At 40.1% G+C, this 22,084-nt stretch overlaps 1 protein-coding gene across 1 annotated transcript in view; it reads left to right on the forward strand.

The window, feature by feature from the left end:
- EGF (epidermal growth factor) overlaps positions 1–22,084 on the forward strand; it is a 62,900-nt gene that overhangs the window by 18,016 nt on the left and 22,800 nt on the right. Inside the window, exons 7-14 of the mRNA XM_081091449.1 lie at positions 1,143–1,291; positions 6,477–6,581; positions 7,788–8,011; positions 12,055–12,222; positions 12,915–13,064; positions 16,110–16,229; positions 20,537–20,653; positions 21,423–21,548. Of these exons, the coding sequence (XP_080947575.1) occupies positions 1,143–1,291; positions 6,477–6,581; positions 7,788–8,011; positions 12,055–12,222; positions 12,915–13,064; positions 16,110–16,229; positions 20,537–20,653; positions 21,423–21,548 (1,159 nt within the window). The remainder of the gene's footprint in view (positions 1–1,142; positions 1,292–6,476; positions 6,582–7,787; positions 8,012–12,054; positions 12,223–12,914; positions 13,065–16,109; positions 16,230–20,536; positions 20,654–21,422; positions 21,549–22,084) is intronic.

The following is a 22,084-nucleotide window of genomic DNA, read 5'->3' on the forward strand; positions in this document are numbered from 1 at the left end:
TGTCAATCTGAATTTGAGAAGCAGTTCTAGGAGAGTGTTTTTGAATATGAGAAGTACCCATTTTGTATTATGGGATAGAACCTTTTCTATCTTATCTAGAACAGTGGTTCTCAACCTTCCTAATGCCTCAACCCTTTAATACAGTTGTGGTGACCCCCAACCATAAAGTTATTTTCGTTGCTACTTCATAACTGCAATTTAGCTACTGTTATGAATCATAATGTAAATATCTGATATGCAGGATGTATTTTCATTGTTCGCGACCCACAGGTTGAGAACCGCTGGTCTAGAAAGATGGTAACCTATGGTATCTGGAAAGATGATAACCTAATGAATGACCAGTTTTTGAATACTCTCACTATTGATTATAGATTTATGTCCATGTGTGTACTCAAGTTAAAATCCCACAAATGCTATCGTTACATTGTAAGCCGACCCATCCCAGTTTTTCACATTCTCAGGAACTACTTGTACCTACTTGACAGAGTACGTACTAGACTGAAAAAGAACTTTGTACCTGCAGGGTACGGTCTGTTGGACAATTAAAATGCAATTATATAAGGTAAGAGATGAAAAAACTTTAGCAAATATTTAGTGTAACTTCCTCATTTTCACAGTTGAGAAAACTGATGTTCAGTGATGTGGCCAAGGTCACCACACAAACAAGTGGCAGAACTGGGAGCACCCGCGCCCCCGGCCTGCGGTCAGTGGAGGGCTGTGGACCATGCAGAAGACACAGCCCCGCGCGCAGTCCCCGTTAAACTGAAAATCGTTGCTCCCTTTCAGTCTGTAGAAGCCTAGGGTTCAAGTACAGTTTGTTATTGACCAATGACCAAAGATGAATAAATTACCAGTTATAATATGAACTATGTGCCAGGTGCAGGGCTAAAGAGTTTTATATATAAAACGAATGTACTTGCTCTTATAATCCCCATTTTACCAATGAGACAGAATGTGACATTGACTAACTTGCTGAAGTTTACAAGTACCTGGGAAACAGCTCGGTTGAAGTTCAGTTGCAGGTGTGTCTATGTCCAAAGATAAGCTCTCAACAATTCCAGTGTATGATACTCAACCCATTTGTATATATTCCACATTTATTTTTTAAAACGAATAAAAATTGTTCACGTTCTCTTTTGTAGGTATACTTTGCCCATACAGTCCTGAAGTGGATAGAGAGAGCCAATATGGATGGTTCCCAGCGAGAAAGGCTCATCGAGGAAGCAATAGATGCTCCCGAAGGTCTTGCTATAGACTGGGTTAACCGTAAACTCTATTGGACAGACAGAGGGTATGTTCCCTTTTAGCCATGTGTGGTAGGAGTCATGGGGTAGGTAGGATAGCTGGCTTCATCCTCCACTTTGAACATGGGAAAATACGGCTGGGATTGGAAAAGATGTCCCCAATGCTGTCCGTATTCCCTCCACCCTTACCCCCCCCAGGCAAATGTTCCTCTTTTCACCAGGATTGGCTCTGTACCTGTAGGAGAATTTTGAGGGCAAAGAAAGTAGCATGTGTTTTTGCACTTCAGGCTAGAAAAGCAAAACCTGTGTGAATATAGTCAACACGCATTCCTTGAGCATCTGCTGTCGATGGGGCGCTCTTCACGCCACACGGGAGATACAAAGGAGCATGAGGAATGCTTCATCTTTTCAGTCAGGCCACAGTTTAGCCGCGAGGTAAGGCCCATGCAACAGGGAAAACCAATACAAATGCTTGGCCTACATTTCAGCCCAGGAAATGTCCTAAGGCCGTGCATAAACAATTGCCAAGTGAGGGGTGTACACTCCCAGAGGGAGTGCCGGGAGGGGCTTCAGGGACCAACTGGCCCAACCCCTCATTTTACAGATGGGACACTAAGGCTCAGAAAGGCTAAGTGATTTATTCAGGGTTACACAGCACACAAGTGACAACTCTTGGACTAGAATCCACATGCTGGCTCTCTAAGTGACGTGAAGGAGGGAGAGAGGAGCTGTGAGGAAAGTCCTTGTGAGATCAGAGAAATGGCCTGCTTTCCCTTTGGTGGAAAGCAACAGAGCCAGAGAGAAGCTGTGGTGTTTCTAGCAGACTGCTCTTGGGGCTACAGAAAGGACTGCTGTGTGTGTGTGTGTGTGTGTGTGCGCGCGTGCACGCGTGTGGCCTGTGTGAGCCCCAGGAATGGTGGGGGTGGGAGGAGGGTGAGGAAGCGCCTGCATCCCCCATGCGTGCTGTGAGAGCCCACTTCCCTGCTTGGGAGCAGAGGAAGCACCTCACAGGATGGTGTCAGAGATGCTCTGAGCTAGAATGATGCTTTCCCAGAGCCACTTAAAGCCATAGAGTGAAATGGTGGCCAACCTGAACACCTGGTACCTATGCATCGTATTACATTAAAAGAGAGGAGAATTAATTAGGGTTTCCCATCTATGAAATCAGCAGTCCCGGCATAACAGGTGAAGTCCCAGGGAACAGGTTTGTATGCTTGGGGGAGGCTTTCTATGCCCCAGAGCAGCTCTTTGGTCTCGATAGCCCATGGGAGACAAAGGCATTTTTAAAAACAAGACAGATGCTGATGTGATGCAGCACATCTATATCCAGAGTGGGTATATTTTCATTCATTCATTCGCGCATTTAACCAGACCTTCATTCTTTTATTCTTTGGGGTATTTATTAACTGAAAGGTTCCAGATACTGCATTAAGAACTTCATATCCATGATACCATCGAATCCCCCAAAGATTGTTTTTCTGATCCCCAACTTAAAGAGGAGAAAAGTGAGAATCAACGAGGTAAAATAACTTTACTAAAGTCAAACAGCCCGCGAGTAGCGGAGCTGGAATTTGAACTCAAGGACAGCGACTCCCGAAAGCGTATGCTTTTAATGATCACAGATATGTACTGCCTCCCCCTATCAGCGCTGATTAAAATGTGCTCAAGCCAGAGTCACAGAACACACGGAAATCAACTTCAGTTGTCATCATGATAAAAATCACCATAACGGCCTCCTCTGTGGTGAACCTACTTAAAAGGACATTTAAAATGTCAGCTGTGCCTAATGACAGAGCTTGTGCACGGCTCTTCTCAGAAAAGTAAACGTTGATCAGGACAGCAGATGTCAGCGCTGTCGACCCCTGCGAGGCTGCCAGGTCTCCTCATCTTTCCAGCCTTTGCCCGGCCCCTCTCATTTGAACCGTGTTTGATTAATAGCAGCAGGAGACCCACGGCGGAAGCGATGCCTTCAGACACAGACAGGCACCGTAGCCTGAGACGCAAGCCTCAGATTCCCTAGTTCGCTGGCTTCGGTAATAACAAGCCCTTCTTAAGCCCTCTTTCCTCTAAAGGCAGCTGCTAAAAAGAAAACCTTTAATTTGTCTGGAAATGAAAGGTTTATAGTTTGAAAACCTTGATATTAGCTAGAAATTGGATTTAAATAGCTGAGATTCCACGCTTGTGATATTAGATTATATGGTAACTCTGAACCAATAAAAGAACCAGGGTGGGTGCCTCTGGTTTACGTTGGCTTACGAAAAGACAGGCTCAGATGAACATCTAACAGTAGGAAGGAAGCTAATTGATAATTTCACTGACAGTGCTGTTATTTGGTACTAAGGAATCCTGCGTCCTAAAGTCAATTGCCCAGTAAAGAAGAATCAAGAGGGTGACAATATACATCTTTTGCTCATTCTTTTGAGATCAAAACTACCATGAGGCAAAAAAAAAAATCACTTTTCTAAGGTTCTAGATCAGTGATGGCGAACCTATGACACGCATGTCAGAGGTGATACGCGAACTCATTTTTTTTTTGGTTGATTTTTCTTTGTTAAATGGTATTTAAATATATAAAATAAATATCAAAAATATGTCTTTGTTTTACTATAGTTGCAAATATCAAAACATTTCTATATGTGACACGGCACCCGAGTTAAGTTAGGGTTTTTCAAAATGCTGACACACCGAGCTCAGAAGGTTCGCCATCACTGTTCTAGATGAACAACTCTTGCCGTGGAAGGAGTGTGGATCTTAGGGGACCCCAGTGACAATGGGACTGGTTTGGTGTAGATACAAAGGGAAAGATGTTCCACTAGATTCAGGGTTATGCCTGAGCTCAGGTGAGCCCAGTGTCCATGCTCGTTCAGCTTTCTTGTTGCCCACACTGGAGTTGGGGATTTGCTTTCTGGCCTAATCAAGTAGTCGTGTATTATTGAGTTCACCCCTCAGGAAGCTTTGAGAGAAATTCCAGCTCTCCTGCCTGAGATAGCTCCGGAGTCAGGGTTTCTGATGGTCTCGATTCTCATCCCCTCACTCCTGCTCAAAACAGTCAGAATCTAGAGGTGATGCAACAATGAGAGCAGAACTGACAGTCACAAGCATCTTTAGAATTCCTTCCTTCCCGGCCAGGGGACAGCACACGGACAGTGTTGCTGAGTGACTTGGACACATGGAGTTAGAAAATACCTGCCACCCTGCAGTCCCCTTCATCTGGGAGTAAAATTATCTCTTAAAAAACTGATTTCAGAGAGGAAGGGGGAGGAAGAGAGAGAGAGAGAAACATCAACGATGAGAGAGAATCATTGATCAGCCGCCTCCTGCACACCCTACACTGGGGATCGAGCCCACAACCAGCACATGTGGGCTCGATCCCCGGCAACAGCTATATATTATCAAACATACTTTCTGATTTGCAGTAGGGAAACAGGGCCGGCAGGCAGCAGACCTGAACAAGGTGGTAGGTCCTTACAGATGTTTGTTGAGTGTGTTAAAAGATAGTTATAGCCTGCAGACTGAAAGGTCCCAGGTTCGATTCCGGTCAAGGGCATGTACCTTGGTTGCGGGCACATTCCCAGTGGGGAGTGTGCAGGAGGCAGCTGATAGATGTTTCTCTCTCATTGATGTTTCTAACTCTCTATCCCTCTCTCTCTCTCTCTCTGTAAAAATTCAATAAAAGATAGTTATACTGCCCTGACTGGTTTGGCTCAATGGATACAGCGTCGGCTTGTGGACTCAAGGGTCCCAGGTTCTATTCAGGTCAAGGGCATGTACCTTGGTTGCAGGCACATACCCAGTGGGGAGTGTGCAGGAGGCACCTGATCGATGTTTCTCTCTCATCTATGTTTCTAACTCTCTATCCCTCTCTCTCTTCCTCTCTGTAAAAAATCAATTAAAAAAAAGAAGATATACTCCCCGGTTTTGGTAGGGAAACAGGACAGGTGCCCCTGGTGGGAAAGGGGTGCTCCTCTTCCCACCTCTGCCCGTGGTCTGTCAGCTCCAGAAGCTGCTCAGAAGCCCAGGTTAACCCCGGCCAGTGACAGGGTGGGGGGTTTTACAGAGTAGGTTTTAGCATTTGATTCCATCCCCCTTTCTCCATCCTGCTGCCACTGCCCCAGCTCCGTCACCATTCTCTCTTGTCCACCTTGCCCTCTCCATACTAAAGCCACAGCATGAGGACTGTTTCCCACTCTTCAGGTCTCCCAGACTTGGCACTTGCTTCTGCTTAGGGTGTTCTTTTAAAAAAATTTTTTTAAATTGATTTCAGAGAGGAAGAGAGAGGGAGAGAGAGTTAGAAACATCAGTGATGAGAGAGAACCACTGATCGTCTGCCTCCTACACCCCCACTACCGGGATGGAGCCCAGAACCCAGGATGCCCTGACCAGGAATCGAACCATGACCTCCTGGTTACATAGGTCATGGCTCAACCACTGAGTCACACCTGCCAGGGCAGGGTGTTGTTTGCCTGTCCACTCCCCTCCCCTCTCCCTCCCAGCCCTGGCTCTCCCGCTGAACTCTATGCTCTGTAAGGACAGAGACAGGCTGTTGTGTCTGCAGTGTTTAGGCCAATTCCTGACGTGTACAGTAGGTGCTTGCTCAGTACCTGTCTGTTTGATAACCAAGGTTTGTTTGACAAATAGATGGAAACACTAGGAAACAAATAATTTCTTCTCTGCCAGATTCCAGAGAGCTATTTATTAAGCATAAAGTTTAGCAAATAATAGTCGTTTAATGCTCTCATTTGTCTAAATATCATGTGGAAGAAAATAAAAATCAACATAAATCTCCCTTGCTGTCCTTGTGTGGCTGTCTCGGGGCCCTCGGAGCTTTCCTCTCCTCCTTCCCGGGATCTGTGACCACGAGCTACCCCTTCTACTGGCTTCCATTGGTTCCTGGGGTGATGGCAGGCTGTGAAGAGAAAGGGATGGTGGGATTTGCACTACAGGCTGTGTCTCTGCCAGGCCACTGACACGATTTCCTCTTACCTTATCCTTTCACTGTGCAGTTTAACTGCCTGGGATAAATATTGGCATGCTAATGAAAAGACTACAAAAATAGAATTTGTGGGCATTTGGTCCTGATGTGTGTGTGTGTGTGTGTGTGTGTGTGCACATGCTCAGTGGGAGTAGCTTAGAATGTCGGTCTTTGCATTTAGTAAGCAACAGTGAAAAGGAGCATTTTTGTTGAAAAAGTAAAGGTAATGTAACAGCCCCCTAATGCGATATGTATTTTAGGAAATCTGTCATTGAAGGCAGTGATTTAAGTGGAAAACATCGTGAAATACTCATTAAGGAGGACGTGTCTCAGCCTCGAGGAATCGCTGTTCATCCCATGGCCAAGTAGGTCCTTGTGAAATTCGGGTGCCTTTCTGAGAGGTCATGTTTGAAATGAAATGCTAAGGTCAAAAATCTGTCTTCAAACCTCAGTGGGTCAGGGGAATTGAAAACCAAGAAAATCCACTAGATTTGGCCACATCTTCAGATATGATGTGGCTACCGTGATATCCTCATTTTTAAGTCTTTTCATTTTCTATTTTTATATAAATATTTTATTCTCTAGATATCCTTTCATTTTAATCAAATTCAATTTCTTTTTAAAAGAAATGGGCTGTAATTTAGTAATCAATCAGAGATAAGCCCATTAAACTGCTTTCTTTAAAAGGTTACATTATTGTTTTCTTGAACAGAGGGTGATATTTAGATTGTATGACTTACTAATTCTATTTAGAAAAATCATAAGATGAGTTCAAATGATGGGTCATTTAGACAAAAGGAAATAGAAATCATGAAAGATTAGAAGATTCTATGTTGTTAATTATGAATTAGTGACAAATATTGGTTTTGGTTCAGATAAGTAAGGAGAATCACCAATTCCTCCCTAGATTTTCAAAAACAAGGATAAAAAACAGCTCTTTTATTTATGATGGTCTATGGGAAAGATAATAATGGTACTAATTGATCATTGATTTGGAGCCAGCCACATGAATAAAAGAGTGACAATATATCCATCTCTAAACAGGCCAGAGAAAAGATATGGACCTCAAAAAATGTCCCTCAGCAGTTATAGACTGTGATATACAGAACTTAAATTAACAAGGTTAACTGAGTACATTGTATAAAACTGGATAGTAGATAAATATGCTCTTCTCTTCATGCTGTAATTTTACATGTACAGCGAGTTTATATCTGCATAGCAGAAGGACAAGCTAGCAAGATTTCAGTGCCATTTGTAGCATGAAATGCTAATTTAAAAATATGCACTTGAGCACACTTTCAATTACTAATATTCTGCAATTGTTTAAAATTAATAATTCCTTTTTTATCTAATGACCTGAGCCTTAATTCAACATTTCCTGTCCAAGATGCTCTACATAGAAAAGATAAGTTTTTGCTTTTGAAAAAATGATTCATCCAACCTAGTGCTATACTTGCTTCTTCTATAGTCCTTAGTTTATTCTAAAGTAATTTACTTGATGTTCCCAATGATGAAAGAATAGGAGAATTTTTTGTGCAAATTTTATTTATTGTATGCTTTCTTGATTAAAGGAGATTATTCTGGACGGATATGGGGATTAATCCACGAATTGAGAGTTCTTCCCTTCAAGGCAACGGCCGGCTGGTTATTGCTAGCTCTGAGCTGGTCTGGCCCAGTGGAATAACGATTGATTTCTTAACTGACACGTTGTATTGGTGCGATGCCAAGCAGTCTGTGATTGAAATGGCCAATCTGGATGGTTCAAACCGCCGAAGGCTTGCCCAGAACGATGTAGGTGAGGCTTTGGGATGGGTGATTTCTTCATCTTGACTGAGAACTGATGAGTGTAAAATACAAAATGTGTTTATACACACATGCACGTGCATACACCACATTTTAAACCATCTGATGAGAAAGAAATAGAGACAGGCTGACAGACTTCTCTGGGGATTACCTGAACATTGGAATATTGAATAAAAAGCGATGTGCAGTCATTTCTCTTTGCCAAGATTTCCAAAAGTCAGAAGGAAAACTTTAAAAAATTTAAAACTTTTTAAAGAATAAGAGCTTGATTCAACTGTTATCATTTTTTTTGTTTTAGAAAATGTCATTTTCAGCACCAAGATAATATCCTCTTCAGAGATTAATGAATATCTATTGATAACCTGTGCAAAGGCTAATATAGCTTTGCCCCTTATTATAGTTTCAGACCTTACATGGGTTATCATGTATTTTCTTAAACATCCTTAAAACACTGTAGTTATGATAACTGTTAAAGGAGAAGTACAAATGGCTATGAGTTTCCTAGAGAGATTCATTTACTAGTAGACTCAGGGAGACAGCATTTGAAGCAGGCCATGTGGGAAATAGATGATGATAAAACTTGATCATTTGAAATAAAGCTGCAGAAATTGTTTTTTGTTTGTCAGTATTGCCAAGATATGTTGATGAACTTAATTCTGAATGTACTAGGGAGCCATTGCATGTTCTTGAGCACTGGTATTTGAATATGAGATTGGTATTTCAGGATAACCACTTAACAGAATAAGAGTTGGAAATTTGGAGAGAAGGAAATCAGTCAGGAGACTACAAAAGTTGTCCAAAACACAGCTAATGAAGTCCTGAGCTAGAGTATTGCCATAACAACAGGAAAATGGAGGACCATTGAAAAATCACTGTAAAGAAAAAAATTGAGATTTACTAACAGGTTGGATATAGAAATGAGGGTCAGAGGGATGCTAAAGATGCTTCAGAGGTTTCCAAAACGGTTGGTTGGAAGATGAAAACACATGGTTTCCTTTTTAAGGAATAAGCTAACAAACTAATAATCTGTATAAGTTATTTATTTTGCCCATTCTCTCTAGTTTTAGAGGTCATGAATTTCTAGATTAGTATTATATGTTACATAGATTAAGAGAAATAAAACTGTAAATGTTACATACTTCTAGGTTTCTTTAAAAATTAGAGATGCTTCACGTAAATGATAAGCTTGTGCACAATTATAGACTTTATTCATCCATGCACTTAACAGATATTTATTGAAACAGATATACAGTGGAGATTTAAACAAACATTGTTCCTGTGAAGTCATGGGTCTAGAGGTGAAGACTTATTTAAAAAATGCATCTCCCAAATAAATGTGAAATTTTAGCTTTGATATATGAGGGTATTAAGGGATTTGAAAATTTCTAACCAGACTATAAAGAATCAAGGTTCTAAACCAAAACTCATAGCAGAAATTTAAAAAAAACAATTTGTATTTTTACTCTAATCTGTGACTAATGCCACTTCCTATTAAAGGCCATTATCAAATAACTGGACATTAAATGTCTAAATAACTATTCCCATCACTACAGTGCCATCTACAGGTATGTAAGTGGTGGCTTCTCAATGGTCAGTTCAGGATTTTTTTTTCTTTAATTGAATTTATTGGGGTGACATTGATTCACAAAACCATACAGATTTCAGGTGTACAACTCAACAAAACATCTTCAGCACGATGCATTGTGCGCCCATCGCCACAAGCAAAGTCTCTTCCAGTCATCATGCCCCACCTTTGCCCAGTTCCACCTACCCTCCACCCCAGCCTCCTTCCCTCTGGCTAACACCACACTGGATTTTTCATGTAAAGATTGAAAGAATTTATTCTTAATTTTAAATGCAACAGTGGCCCTTCCATAACCAAAAAATAAAAAAAGTGTTTTGTCTGGTATGGGGTATTTGTTGAAAAACTATAGTTAATTCTGACACATGCTACAACATGGATCAACCCAGAGGTCATTAAGCTAAGTGAAATAAGCCATTCATAAAAGATCAATATTGTATGATTCCACTTATTTGAAGTATCTAGAATATTCATAGAAACAGAAGGTAGAATGGTCTTTGTCAGGGACTAGAGGGAGGGAAAAATGAGAAGTTGTTGATTAATAGGTATAGAGTTTTAGTTTTACAAGGTAAAAAGTTTCTGGAATTTGGTTGCCCAACAATGTGAATATACTTCATTTAACACTACTGAACTATGCGCAGGTTAGGATGGTAAATATCGTGTCATGTGTTCTTTTACCCAACTAAAAAACCTGACAGCTATATAAAAAACTCCCTTGCTGCATGTATGGCTTTAATTTAGGACAATGGGCTAAAGACTAAAATGAATCTTAAAGACTCATTGCCACCAGGACAAGTCATTTGCATTTGCTGCCAGAAGAGGGAGACATTCATTCTACTCTACCAAGTCCACCGCCCGTCTGCAAAGACTGGACTGGGGAATGTGAGTGGATGTGATAAAGCTTCCAAACTTGGGCCTCCTTAGCTTCACTGTCTAATTACTTGAGATGGCTTATTGCAACATTTCCCCGCTTACTTAATCCTGGAAAATCTTATCAGAGCAATTTCAGCAGCAGAGAGAGATGGGTTTAGTTGAGATGGTGTTGGAAGGGCTCCCCTAGGGTTGATAGCCATGAAAATCAAGGCAGCAGACAATAAATGACTTTAAAAAAAACTTAACTACAAATGGAAGGAAAGAGACAAAAAGAAGCTAGGGGGCGAGGTCTAGGGGATGAAGAAATTAAAATGGAAGAGACCTGAAGATATTCATTAGTTACAGGAAAGAAGCTAGTAGAATGAAGATGTAAACAAAAATAAATAAATAAATAAAAAATAATAAATAAATAAAAGATGTAAACAACATGGGTAATTGACTAAACAAGGACCTAGAACAGTGGTTCTCAACCTTCCTAATGCTGCGACCCTTTAATACAGTTCCTCATGTTATGGTGACCCCCAACCATAAAATTATTTTCGTTGTTACTTCATAACTATAATTTTGCTACTGTTATGAATTGTAATGTAAATATCTGATATGCAGGATGTATTTTCATTGTTCCAAATTGAACATAATTAAAACATAGTGATTAATCACAAAAACAATATGTAATTATATATGTGTTTTCCGATGGTCTTAGGCGACCCCTGTGAATGGGTCGTTCGACCCCCAAGGGGTTGGCGACCCACAGGTTGAGAACCGCTGATCTAGAGACAGCTTAACAGAGGACGATACCAAGGGCACAGGGCAGTGGATTAATATTATATAAGAGGCGAGATAGGAAAGGAGGTGGGAGTCCAAGGCAGGGAAATGTGTTGATGGAGAAGGGAATTTGAAGAGCCTGTTATTCAGTTACCTTAAATTTTTAAATATCCTTACAACAACCTGTGAATTAGTGTGCTACTTATTACTGCCATTCAAAGGACAAGGGACTGAAGGCAAAGAAGGGTAAGATAACTTATTCAATTTTCTAATTACTGACAGATCACTGAACACAAAGTTCCCACCTGGCCTCCTTCCTCTTGGTGAAATTACAGGGTAGGGCAAAAGTAGGTCTAAAGTTGTTCATACGGAAAATAATACAACAATCCTATATAATAAAGAGCTAATATGCTAATTAGACCAAACAGCAGAACGACCCTCACGACGACCTTCTGGACAAAGCCGGGGCTGCGAGGGGCCGAAGCAGCAGGGGCTGTGAGGGCGAGCCCCTTGCACGAATTTTGTGCATCGGGCCTCTAGTTAATAAATAATAATACAAGAATAAACTCTGTGTTTTGCATACTCATAACTGTAAACCTACGTTTGCGTCATCCTGTATGCCAATGAGCCCTTATTCTCCAGTTCTCCAAAAGCTGGGTGACCATGGGCTTTGCTAGGACTTCATACCACCAGGCTCCCATTCGAAGATGAGGTAGGGATAAGTGTAGGAATCGTGTGTGTGTTTCAAGCCTTATTCTTTTAAAAATATTCATGGCAAAGACAAGACGTATGTAATGCAGTGGGACTGCTTCCAGGTCACCCGTTTGCTGTGGCTGTGTTTGAGGATCACGTGTGGCTCTCCGACTGGACCATGCCATCGGTAATAAGGGTGCACAAGAGGACTGGCAAAAACAGGGTACGTCTCCGAGGCAGCATGCTGAAGCCCTCATCACTGGTTGTAGTTCATCCATTGGCAAAACCAGGTACACTGGACATGTTACACAGTCTTTCTTTGGCTGGAATCTGCAACTATTTTAATTGTTCGATGGCAGGGGAGGAGGGGGGATGTTGCAATTCTCACTAATCCAGGTTGAGGTTAAGATTTCCCGAGATTTGGATTTTGTTTAAACTAAGACAGCCTGGTAGTGAATTTGGGCTTTATTCTTTCAATCCCATTTCCCCCCCCTACTAGACAGCTTTTATCTATCTCGTCTTTTTAAAAGATTCTTGGGTTAAAGGCACTGAGGATGAGGGTGGGAGAGGGACAGTTTAACCACCTGCAGGGGGACGCTTCTGTCTACAATGGGGCCTTTCTCCACACCCTGAGGCCAGGGAGTGAGCAGGTAGAAAAGGCACCTCGTGTCCTACAGCAACTCTTCCTTCTGAGCTGCCCTGTGTCCGTCTGACTAGATCATGGGGTAGGAAATAGGAATATCCTCTTTCTAAAGAGCTTCTCAGACAACAGTACTGGTTATCCTCCATAAGTAACTCAGAAGGTAATAACATTTTGAGCTAAACTGAGCTCCTTATAGGAGTGCTTCTGAAATAGCCCTTGCTACAGGCTCCATTTAGAGACACCGAGTTTCTCTCCCGCTGAACTGTACACTGTGATTTGTATCAATGTGCCCTTTTGATCTCCAAGCCCATCTGTGAATGCAGCTCTTTCCCCCGCTAGGAGCGGATCCCTGCTTATTCCAAAATGGAGGCTGTGAACATATTTGCAAAGAGAAGTTTGGAATTGCTCGGTGTTCATGTCGTGAAGGTTTTGTGAAAGCCCCAGGTGGGAAGAAGTGTCTGGCTCTAAATGTTCATCAGATACCGGCAGGTAATGTAATAAATTATGTGCTAAATCATCCTACCTTGGCTCAGGGATACAGTTCTATACAGTTTCTTCATACAGCACATCAAGAAAACCCTATGCTTTTAATATTTTAATATTAATATGTTGTATAATTAAAAGCCCCTCTGCTTTCACGGAGGCCAAGTGTTTTTTTGTTTTTCTTCCTCTGATGAGTCTGGGCTTCTTATTAAAGACTAAATTGAATTGATCTCCTCTTGTTGTAAACTTAGTGAACAAAAGAAAATATTCAAAGCCCAATCCTCCAACCCCCTCTTTATGGTGGAGTAGCCCAAGTTTAGAAATAAATGCCAGTATTTTACCACCTCAATTAATGTTCAGAGATATTTTGTTTAGAAGTTTTATGGCCTCACTGTTGGAGGTGGTCATATACAAGCCCCCTGCCATGTGATTGGTGTTAAGATAGAAGTCAAAGTCTTTTCTAATAAATAATATTTCCTCAAGCAAGTATGAGGAATCCAACCTGAGAAAGCTGTGGTCATGTTTTTAAAAACTAACTATGACTTTGAGGAAGAGGAAGAGCAGGCCCAGTGTGATGTGTCAGTAGTCCTGACTTCCTTTTCTTGACTGTACATCTAAGCAGTTTTGGTATATTTGGATATATCTCTTGATATCTTTGTACCAAAGAGAATTTACCTTTTATTTAAAATATTTTTTTAAAAAAATTTGTATTCATCTAATAGGCATGGTGTAAGGTAGATGACAGATTGACAGCAAATAAATGGATCAATCTATCCATGAACTAGAATTAGATATTTTGGATTTTCAGAACTTTCTATTCATTGTTGTCTTAGGACAACAGTTCTCAATATTTTTAGTTTCAAGTGTCCTTTACATTCTTAAAAATAACTGAGAACTGCAAAGAGTTTTTGTTTATGTAAGTTATATCTATCCATATTTATATTAGAAATTAAAACTAAAACATTCTAAAAATATTTATATTAAAATTATACTAATACTCCATTATATATGAACATAACATAATTTAAGGAAATAAATGAAATAATTATATACTTTTTATAATTATATAAAATTAATATACAGAGGAAGGGAGAGGGAGAGAGAGATAGAGATATCAATGATGAGAGAGAATCATTGATTGGCTACCTCCTGCATGCCCCCAACTGGAGATTGAGCCTGCAATCCAGGCATGTGCCCTGATTGGGAGTCAAACTGACTTCCTGGTTCATAAGTCAGCACTCAACCACTGATCCACACCAGCTGAGCTGAAATAATTATATTTTTCCAAACAAAGATATGCAGTAAGAAGAATGGCATTGGTTTTCCTTTATATCTTTAATATCTGATTTAGTAGAGGGCAGCTGGATTCTCATATCTGCTTGTAGGTTAAATTTGCTACTGTGTTGTTTTGGTTAAAGCACATGAAGAAAATTTGGTTTTACAGAGACAGAGTTAGAAAAGGGGGAATACTTAGCTTTCTCAGATGCCCTTTTTTGTATTTTTTATTTGATACTATGTCAGAACTATACAGTTGGTAGTTTCTTAGAGTTTAGTTGCAATGTGGAATCTGAAACCATATCAATGAACTTTTTTGCCTTCTGACACATTAAAATCCAAGGGTCTATTTTGTGCTTTGAGTGGCTCTATTTTACCTTGCATGGTTTATTAGCATCATGTTTTGGTCATTTGAAAATATGGTTGAGTTATGCAAGTCTTTCAATTGTCACATTAAGATACAGAAATCACATTAATTTATTATTATCTTCGAACTCATCAGAAAAGTCTTTGAGTATCGAGATTTTTGTCAAGCTCATGGTAGATGAAAACATTTTCTATAATTCTACTTTTCACTTGAAAGCTCAAATTTTATTATTGGCAACAAGTACTGTGAGTTGTTTCCCTTGAAGTGGCAGGCTCACTTCACTCATTTCTCAAAAAACGCTTGCCAAACCTTTAAGTGTTAATAACATAGTTGATCAGTCATTCTTTTGCGTGAAAGTTATGCTCAGTGAAAAAAGAGTCTGGTTTCAACTTGCAACTCAAAGAACATACAAGTGATTTTCCTTCAGACAACCATCATAATTCAGTATTTTCACAGATAACGGAGTGTTTTATGTGTACTTTCCATTTTATTATACAGAATATCAAAGAGCCAAATGTTCCATGGTCGAGATGTTTAAAAATTAATCATTCTTACTCTTTATCATGGATCTTCTTAAGTGAAAGTGAAATGTATGTGCACACGTGTGTGTGTGTGTGTGTGTGTGTGTGTGTGTGTGTGTGAGTGTGTGTGTGAGTGTATGTGGCAGTGAAGAACATGAGCACTAGTAGAGTTTGATGCCATGGCCTTGATTCATGCTAAGGCACTGAATTCCACCCATCATTACTTTTGCCCATCAGTATCAATGTAGACGCAGTGAAAAAAGACAAAAAACATCAATGTTATTTGCCTTTTATAAAAATAGCTTGGCCTTATAGACTCCATGCAATGGAACCTCAGGGATCCATGCACCATACTTAGAGAGAGTATTTGGTATTTTAGGGAATCCAATTTTTCCATGTCTTAGAGGTTGTATAGGTCCTATGCCTATATTAAATTATGGCTTATTTATGCTCCTCCACATTTTTAAATAAAAAATCAGGCAAAAATAAGTCTTGAAACAGCCTAAAGGAGGAGTGCATATGGAAGTCAGGTTGGGGAGATCAGACCCCTAATTTTCCCTTGTAATGACAGTCTATGATTATGGGCTGAGTATATTTATAAGGATTGTAGTATTTCACTCTTATTGTTTTTTTGCCAATACCTAAAAATGTCCTGTCTTTCACCCCCACTGCCTCCTTTTCCTCAACCATCAGTTGCATGGAGTAAAGCTGGGATGGTGTGGTATAGCAGGTGAGGTTTTCTAAATCACCAAGACCCTGATAGTTTCCTTGAATGCTCTTACTGTAAGAGTGAATCTGAATTCACACCCAAAAAAGAGCCATAAATATAAATACAACATTTTTTGAATCATAAAAGATAAATTAATTATATCTGTTGACTTCCAATAGGTAGCAACGCAGATCTAAGTAATCAAGTAATGCCATCAGGCATCTTATCCAGCAGTCGAGGATTTGAAGATAACATTACAGAAACTCAGCATATGCTGGTGGCTGAAATCATGGTGTCAGGTATGAATAATAAATCCTCCAGTACAGCTTTGGTCCCAACAATTTCCATCCTACCAATTAAAATTCTGAATTATCCTCTAACTTAATGTTGGCTAAATCTACACAAAACTAGTGAAGCCCAACTTTGGACTCCAACTTTGGAACTTCTCTTCTGAACCATGTGCTGGAGGAAGATGGCCCCGTATTAGACTGGACATGAACTTTATTCATTGAGACTCTGCACTGAACCTTCTTGGAAGAAATCTAACTTGGAAACAAGGGTGAAAAATAAGACAGAACAGATTTGAGTGTATCCCCCACACCTTGTATTTTTGATATTTGGCCCATCTAGCTGTACTTCCATTAGTGTGAAAGTAGATAGTAATTGATAAGAAAATATAGGTCATTTGCTTCAGCTGCTCCAGGAAGTCCACAAATAGCAACTGTTAGAATTTTCCCTCTATATGGCACATTTATCACCAAATTGCTAAGTTATTTGTTCAGTATTTAACAACTTTAGGGAACATAATTCTTTTATATTCTGTATTCACTCATGAGACCGGTGGTTTTCAAATTGGATTTAGCTCAGCCCTAGGTCTTCTGCAGACCCCACACCTTCTCCATCTAGGTCTCTGGCCTTCAATCAAGTGCAGCTAAGTAAGATTTTAACAGTGTCTGTGACTTAAAATATGTTTGGAAACTCCACAGTAGGACATTACACTTAACAAAGTGCTCGTCCAACTTTTATGATCTACAGACTAATTTGTTAATGTATAAGTCTTATCCCTCCTCATAGGAACTTATCGGTGTGATTTTTTAATAGACTACAAAGAGGTGGATATTTTTAGCAATGATAATTTATATGGAGCTTTAGAGTTTACCAGGCACTTTATCCTCCAATTTGATACTTACCACAGCACATCATCTTACAGATATAAAAACTGAGACTAAGAAATATGAAGTTAGTGACTTGACCAAAGATTTTAAAAAATTATGACCAAATAATTAATTCATGTCAAGAAAGTGAGAACTGGAAAACATTGTCGCATTAGGAATATTATTCATTTAATAACTATTTATTTGTCACACATCATGCTAAGTGCCTGTTGCCATGATGAGATAAATATAGCCCCAGTCTCCAAGATCATGGTCTGATGTGGAGACAAACAATGTGATGGAATAAAACAATATAAATATGAACAATATAGAGAAACTTTCAAAGTCACTTGGGATCCCTAGAGGTTCATAGAGTATATTTTGAAAGACTAATGCTTAGGGGACTTAAAGATCAAGATAAATGACAGTAATTTAGGCACATGGGTTGAAATGGAAGAGTGATGAAATGGCCAAATATTTGGAATGTATATATCATAGGCTGTGTTTGGCTCTCATCTGGAGACATACTGTGCCTTGTGTAGAATAGATGGAATTGATTGTCTTGGTTAAAGTGACCTAATCTTTTCATACTTGGATTGTGTTCTATTTTGTCTTTGCTTATAAAATTGTAGTTCTACCTGTGTTAGTCTAAGGGGTCTTATTTATGAGTGAGATTTCATTTTGAAAAAGTGTCTATACTAAAAAGAGCTTGAAAACTCTATGTTGGATTTTAGGTCAATATATTTTTATTCCCCAAAGACACGCATTGATTTGTAGCCAGTTGATCTGTGTATAATATGACAAAGAAACTCAATCATAAAAATTTCATTGTCAAATCTACTAAAATTATGAATGATTCTAGTTCATGAATAAAATTTAAAATTCGTAATGTGGCCTGTTGGGCCCTTAGATAAACTAATCCTTATATGCTTCACCAACCAAGATGTGTGCCCTTCTGTCCTCGGCTTTCTGTGACCTGCTTCAGTTACCCTGGTCTTACTGGGAGCATGCAGCTGCTCTTTCTAATCCTTCCAAGTCCTGCAAATCCTTCAGACCTCAGCTTTTTAAAAAAAATGTATTTATTTTTAATTTTTTTATTGATTTCAGAGAGGAAAGGAGAGGGAGAGAGAGATAGAAACATCAATGATGAGAGAGAATCATTGATTGGCTGCCTCCTGCATGCCCCACACTGGTAATTAAGCCTGCAACCCAGGCATGTGCCCTAACTGGGAGTTGAACTGGGACCTCTTGGCTCAACCACTGAGTCATGCTGGCCCGGCCAGACCTCAGCTTTATATGCCCTTGCTCAGAAAGTCTTTCCTAGTCTCCTGATCCAGGTGAGCCACTTCAGTTCTCTTAGAACTAGGGATTATTTTATGAAGAGTGCTTACCATACCTGTACTTAAATAATCTATACTAATAATAGAGGAATATGCAAATTGGTTGGGATGCCATCACATAACGACCAATCAGGGCAGGGGCAGGGCTGCGGTGGAGACCTCTTCGCACGCCTGCGCTGGGGTCCGCAGGGCGTGGAGAGGAAGGGAGTGCAGATAGGCAGTTAGGGGGATCAGGCTAGGAGAGAAGATAGGCAGTTAGGGTAATCAGGGCAGCAGGGGAGAGCAGTTAGGGGAATCAAGTTGGCAGGGGAGAGCAGTTAGGCAGCTAGGGAGAATAGGCCAGAGGGGAGATCAGTTAGGGGGATCAGGCTGGCAGGGGAGCAGTTAGGGGCCTCAGGCAGGCAGGCAGGTGCGTGGTTAGGAGCCAGTGGTTCTGGATTGCGATTTTGTGCCCTGAGCCTCTAGTTAATTATATAAGAAAGCAGAGTCCTTGTCTATATTCCCCACCACTGTATTTTTGGCTCTCATTAGGATCCGGTATGCATTAGGTACTTTTGAATGAAATTATTAATTTTACCAACAGGCCCCAGAATCTTCTCTAGTGTGATAAGGCAAATTGTGATTCAGGCTGTCACAGCATGCTTCTTCCTTATCATCCTTATTTAGCTATGCATAATATTTTATAATTTTCAAAGGAGTTTTAAAGATCACTTTTTCTCCAAGGACATTCAACAATCATGTAAAGTAGACTGGACAGAAATTGTCACTTGTATTCTAGAGAAGAGGATTGCAAAGCCCAGGCATTCCTTCTTTCCAGAGCTAGTTTATGGTGGAAAGAACTTTGGCTGTAGCCCATCCCTCCCACAATTGCACATCCATTGCTTTTTATTGTGCAAAGCAACCGTAGGGTTTGCAAGTTACGAAATAAATCCTGAATCAGATTCTAATTTAAGATAATTGTGCAAGTGATTTAAAATTGAGTAATTGAATACTGTCCACCACACACTCTGAACAGCCTTGTGATTTGGAAGCTAGTCCTCCAGATAAATGCCGAATCAAATGGGTAATTGATTTAGTCTGAAGTTATCCATCTTTAAGAGTCAGAAGTGACACATTACCAGGCAAGCCTGAAAGGTATGTTTTCCCACAAGAGAAATCTTACTGAAATAGCTAAGCAAATCAAACACAATTACCCAAGTCTGCGTTCACATGGCATCAAATCCTACTTTGATCATTTAACTTTCTTTAAATTTATGGGCACGTTTGACTTCTTCTATACTTAGATGAGCAAACTTACTAATGAATAGACAGATGACAGTTTATATCCTACTGTGGTATGCCAGATCCCCCCAACTCCAAAAGGGAGGAGGCATTTGGAGAGTGATTATATAGTAGTTAAAGGGCAGGGGGGTAGCGGGGGACTTGCTCATGTTTATGGCTCAGCATGCAACTCTGTCCCCTGGGGCATTTGCATTTAATGGAGTATGAAATGAAATGATCCATTTACAGCATTTAGTTTATATGGTTCATGACTTTGTAAAAGTGCCTTGAGGTTTGCAAGTCTCTGCATAAATCTTGATAATAAACATACATATTCTATTATATATGAAATGTAATTTTAGTAAATCAACACTAAATCTTTATGATTGAATCTCTTTGCCATGTTAGTACACAGAGATACTTGCTATATATTACACTGTGTGTCTTTGAGGGATAAGAACATATTGACCTCTTTTGTATGTCATTATGGTTGGGAATTCTCAAATAAGCTATAAACCTTCTGAAACTTGAGTCCATTTACTCCTAGAAATGTTATAATTCAAATGTTAAATGCTTTTAAAAATTGTAAATAAGTTCATGCAGGGCTGCTTGAACACCAAACAGTTCTTTAGGACTAAAGATTTGTTGAGAGCATGTAAATGAGAACATATGGCGTGTGAGCCCTTTAAGATGGATATAACTTCCAGGTCAGCAGTGTTTCTATTTGGAGAATAACCTGTCCCAGAACTTGGAAAAGGGCACACTGGAGTGTTCAGTAGAACCCAGAACATGAAAGCCCATTGTCACCTCTGAGGTATGGAAATAATCTGATGGGGTTCTCGCTCTTTGCAGATGAAGATGACTGTAGTCCCGTGGGATGTGGTCCACACTCTCAGTGCGTCTCAGAGGACGAGGTTGCCACGTGCCAGTGTTTGAGAGGATTTGCTGGAGATGGAAAAGTATGTTCTGGTAAGAGTGAAGGTCAATGTACATACCTGCGGAAAATAGTGAACCAGAAACATTCTTTCAGATCAAATGGGTTCAAAAATCTCCTGAAGGATTTATGTAATCAGCAGGATTGAATAAATTATTTGGTATTAGCTAAAAAGATAATGGGCTTGCCCTCAGGGGTGGGAGTGGTGGGGGGTGGGGGAGGAGACATATGTAATAGTTTAACCAACAACAACAACAAAAAAGATAATGGGTGGCATGTATAGTATTATGAAACATAGTATGTTGTTACATTACATTGAGTTTATGTTAAAATTACATTATATATGGAGTTGACATTAAGGAGAAGAATTTATAATTAGTTCAGAAGTATGAATTTGAGTTCAAGTCAAATTTATAAGACCAACAATTGCAATAAAAACACAGCCTTTTTTCCTCCAAAAGCTTAGGTCATATGTTTTAATTTAATAAATAGACTATGATGAATCGGCTTCTATTTTACATTGATTGCCTCAAAATTATTAAGTTAGTGATTACTGTAAAAAGTTTCAGTCCTTATGGCCTGAAACTCTGGCACAAAGTGACTTACTTACACATATGTAGCTAATCAGACATGTGAGGGATCTGTAAAAATCGACTGAGACATGAGCTTTCTGGGTTTGCATTGCATTTGCAGTCTCTGTAAACAACTGAATGATCATATTTAAGATTATACTTATTCTTTCCTCGTATCCTCATTTAACCTAGAAAGGCCTATGTGTTTCATTAGTTCATCATTTGCCCACAGATATGGATGAATGTGAGATGGGCATCACGGTTTGCCCGCACCCCTCCTCCAAGTGCATCAACACAGAAGGCAGCTATGTTTGCATGTGCTCAGAAGGCTACCGAGGAAATGGGACTCACTGTCTTGGTAAGAGTTTGTGTGCTCAGGTGGGTGGGCGGAGGCAGGCCTTGGAGAATCATGGAATGCTCTGGGTGTGGTGGGCCAAGAAAAGGCAGGATATAACTGGGTGATGTACATGTTAAGACTAAAAGGAGTTGTGTGGCCTGTTCAAACGGACATCTTTCAGTTCTTGGTGCATAGTCAAGCTTGTGCCCGTGTACTGTTCTTGCACTAGTCAGCGACAGCACCCAGCAGAGGCATTCACCCCTCTGCCTTTCTAGTTCTTTTGTCTGGTTTCGAGTGATGCCAGGGCCTCTTCAATACTGCATACCTTGATCCCCGGCCAGTGTGGCTTGGTTCGGTGTCATCCAGTGCCCTGAGGGGTTGCTGGTTCAATTCTGGTAGGGGGTGCATGTGCTCACATTGTGGGTTCAGTCTCAGTATGGGGCATGCAGGAGGCAGATGATCGATGTTCTATTCTCAATGTTTCTCTTTCTCTCTCCCTCTCCCTGCCTCTCTCTCTCTAAAGAAAAATAAAGCAATCAAAATATTATAAAAAATAA

The sequence above is a fragment of the Myotis nattereri genome (assembly GCF_964212035.1).
Source record: "Myotis nattereri genome assembly, chromosome: 1".
Lineage (NCBI taxonomy): Eukaryota > Metazoa > Chordata > Mammalia > Chiroptera > Vespertilionidae > Myotis > Myotis nattereri.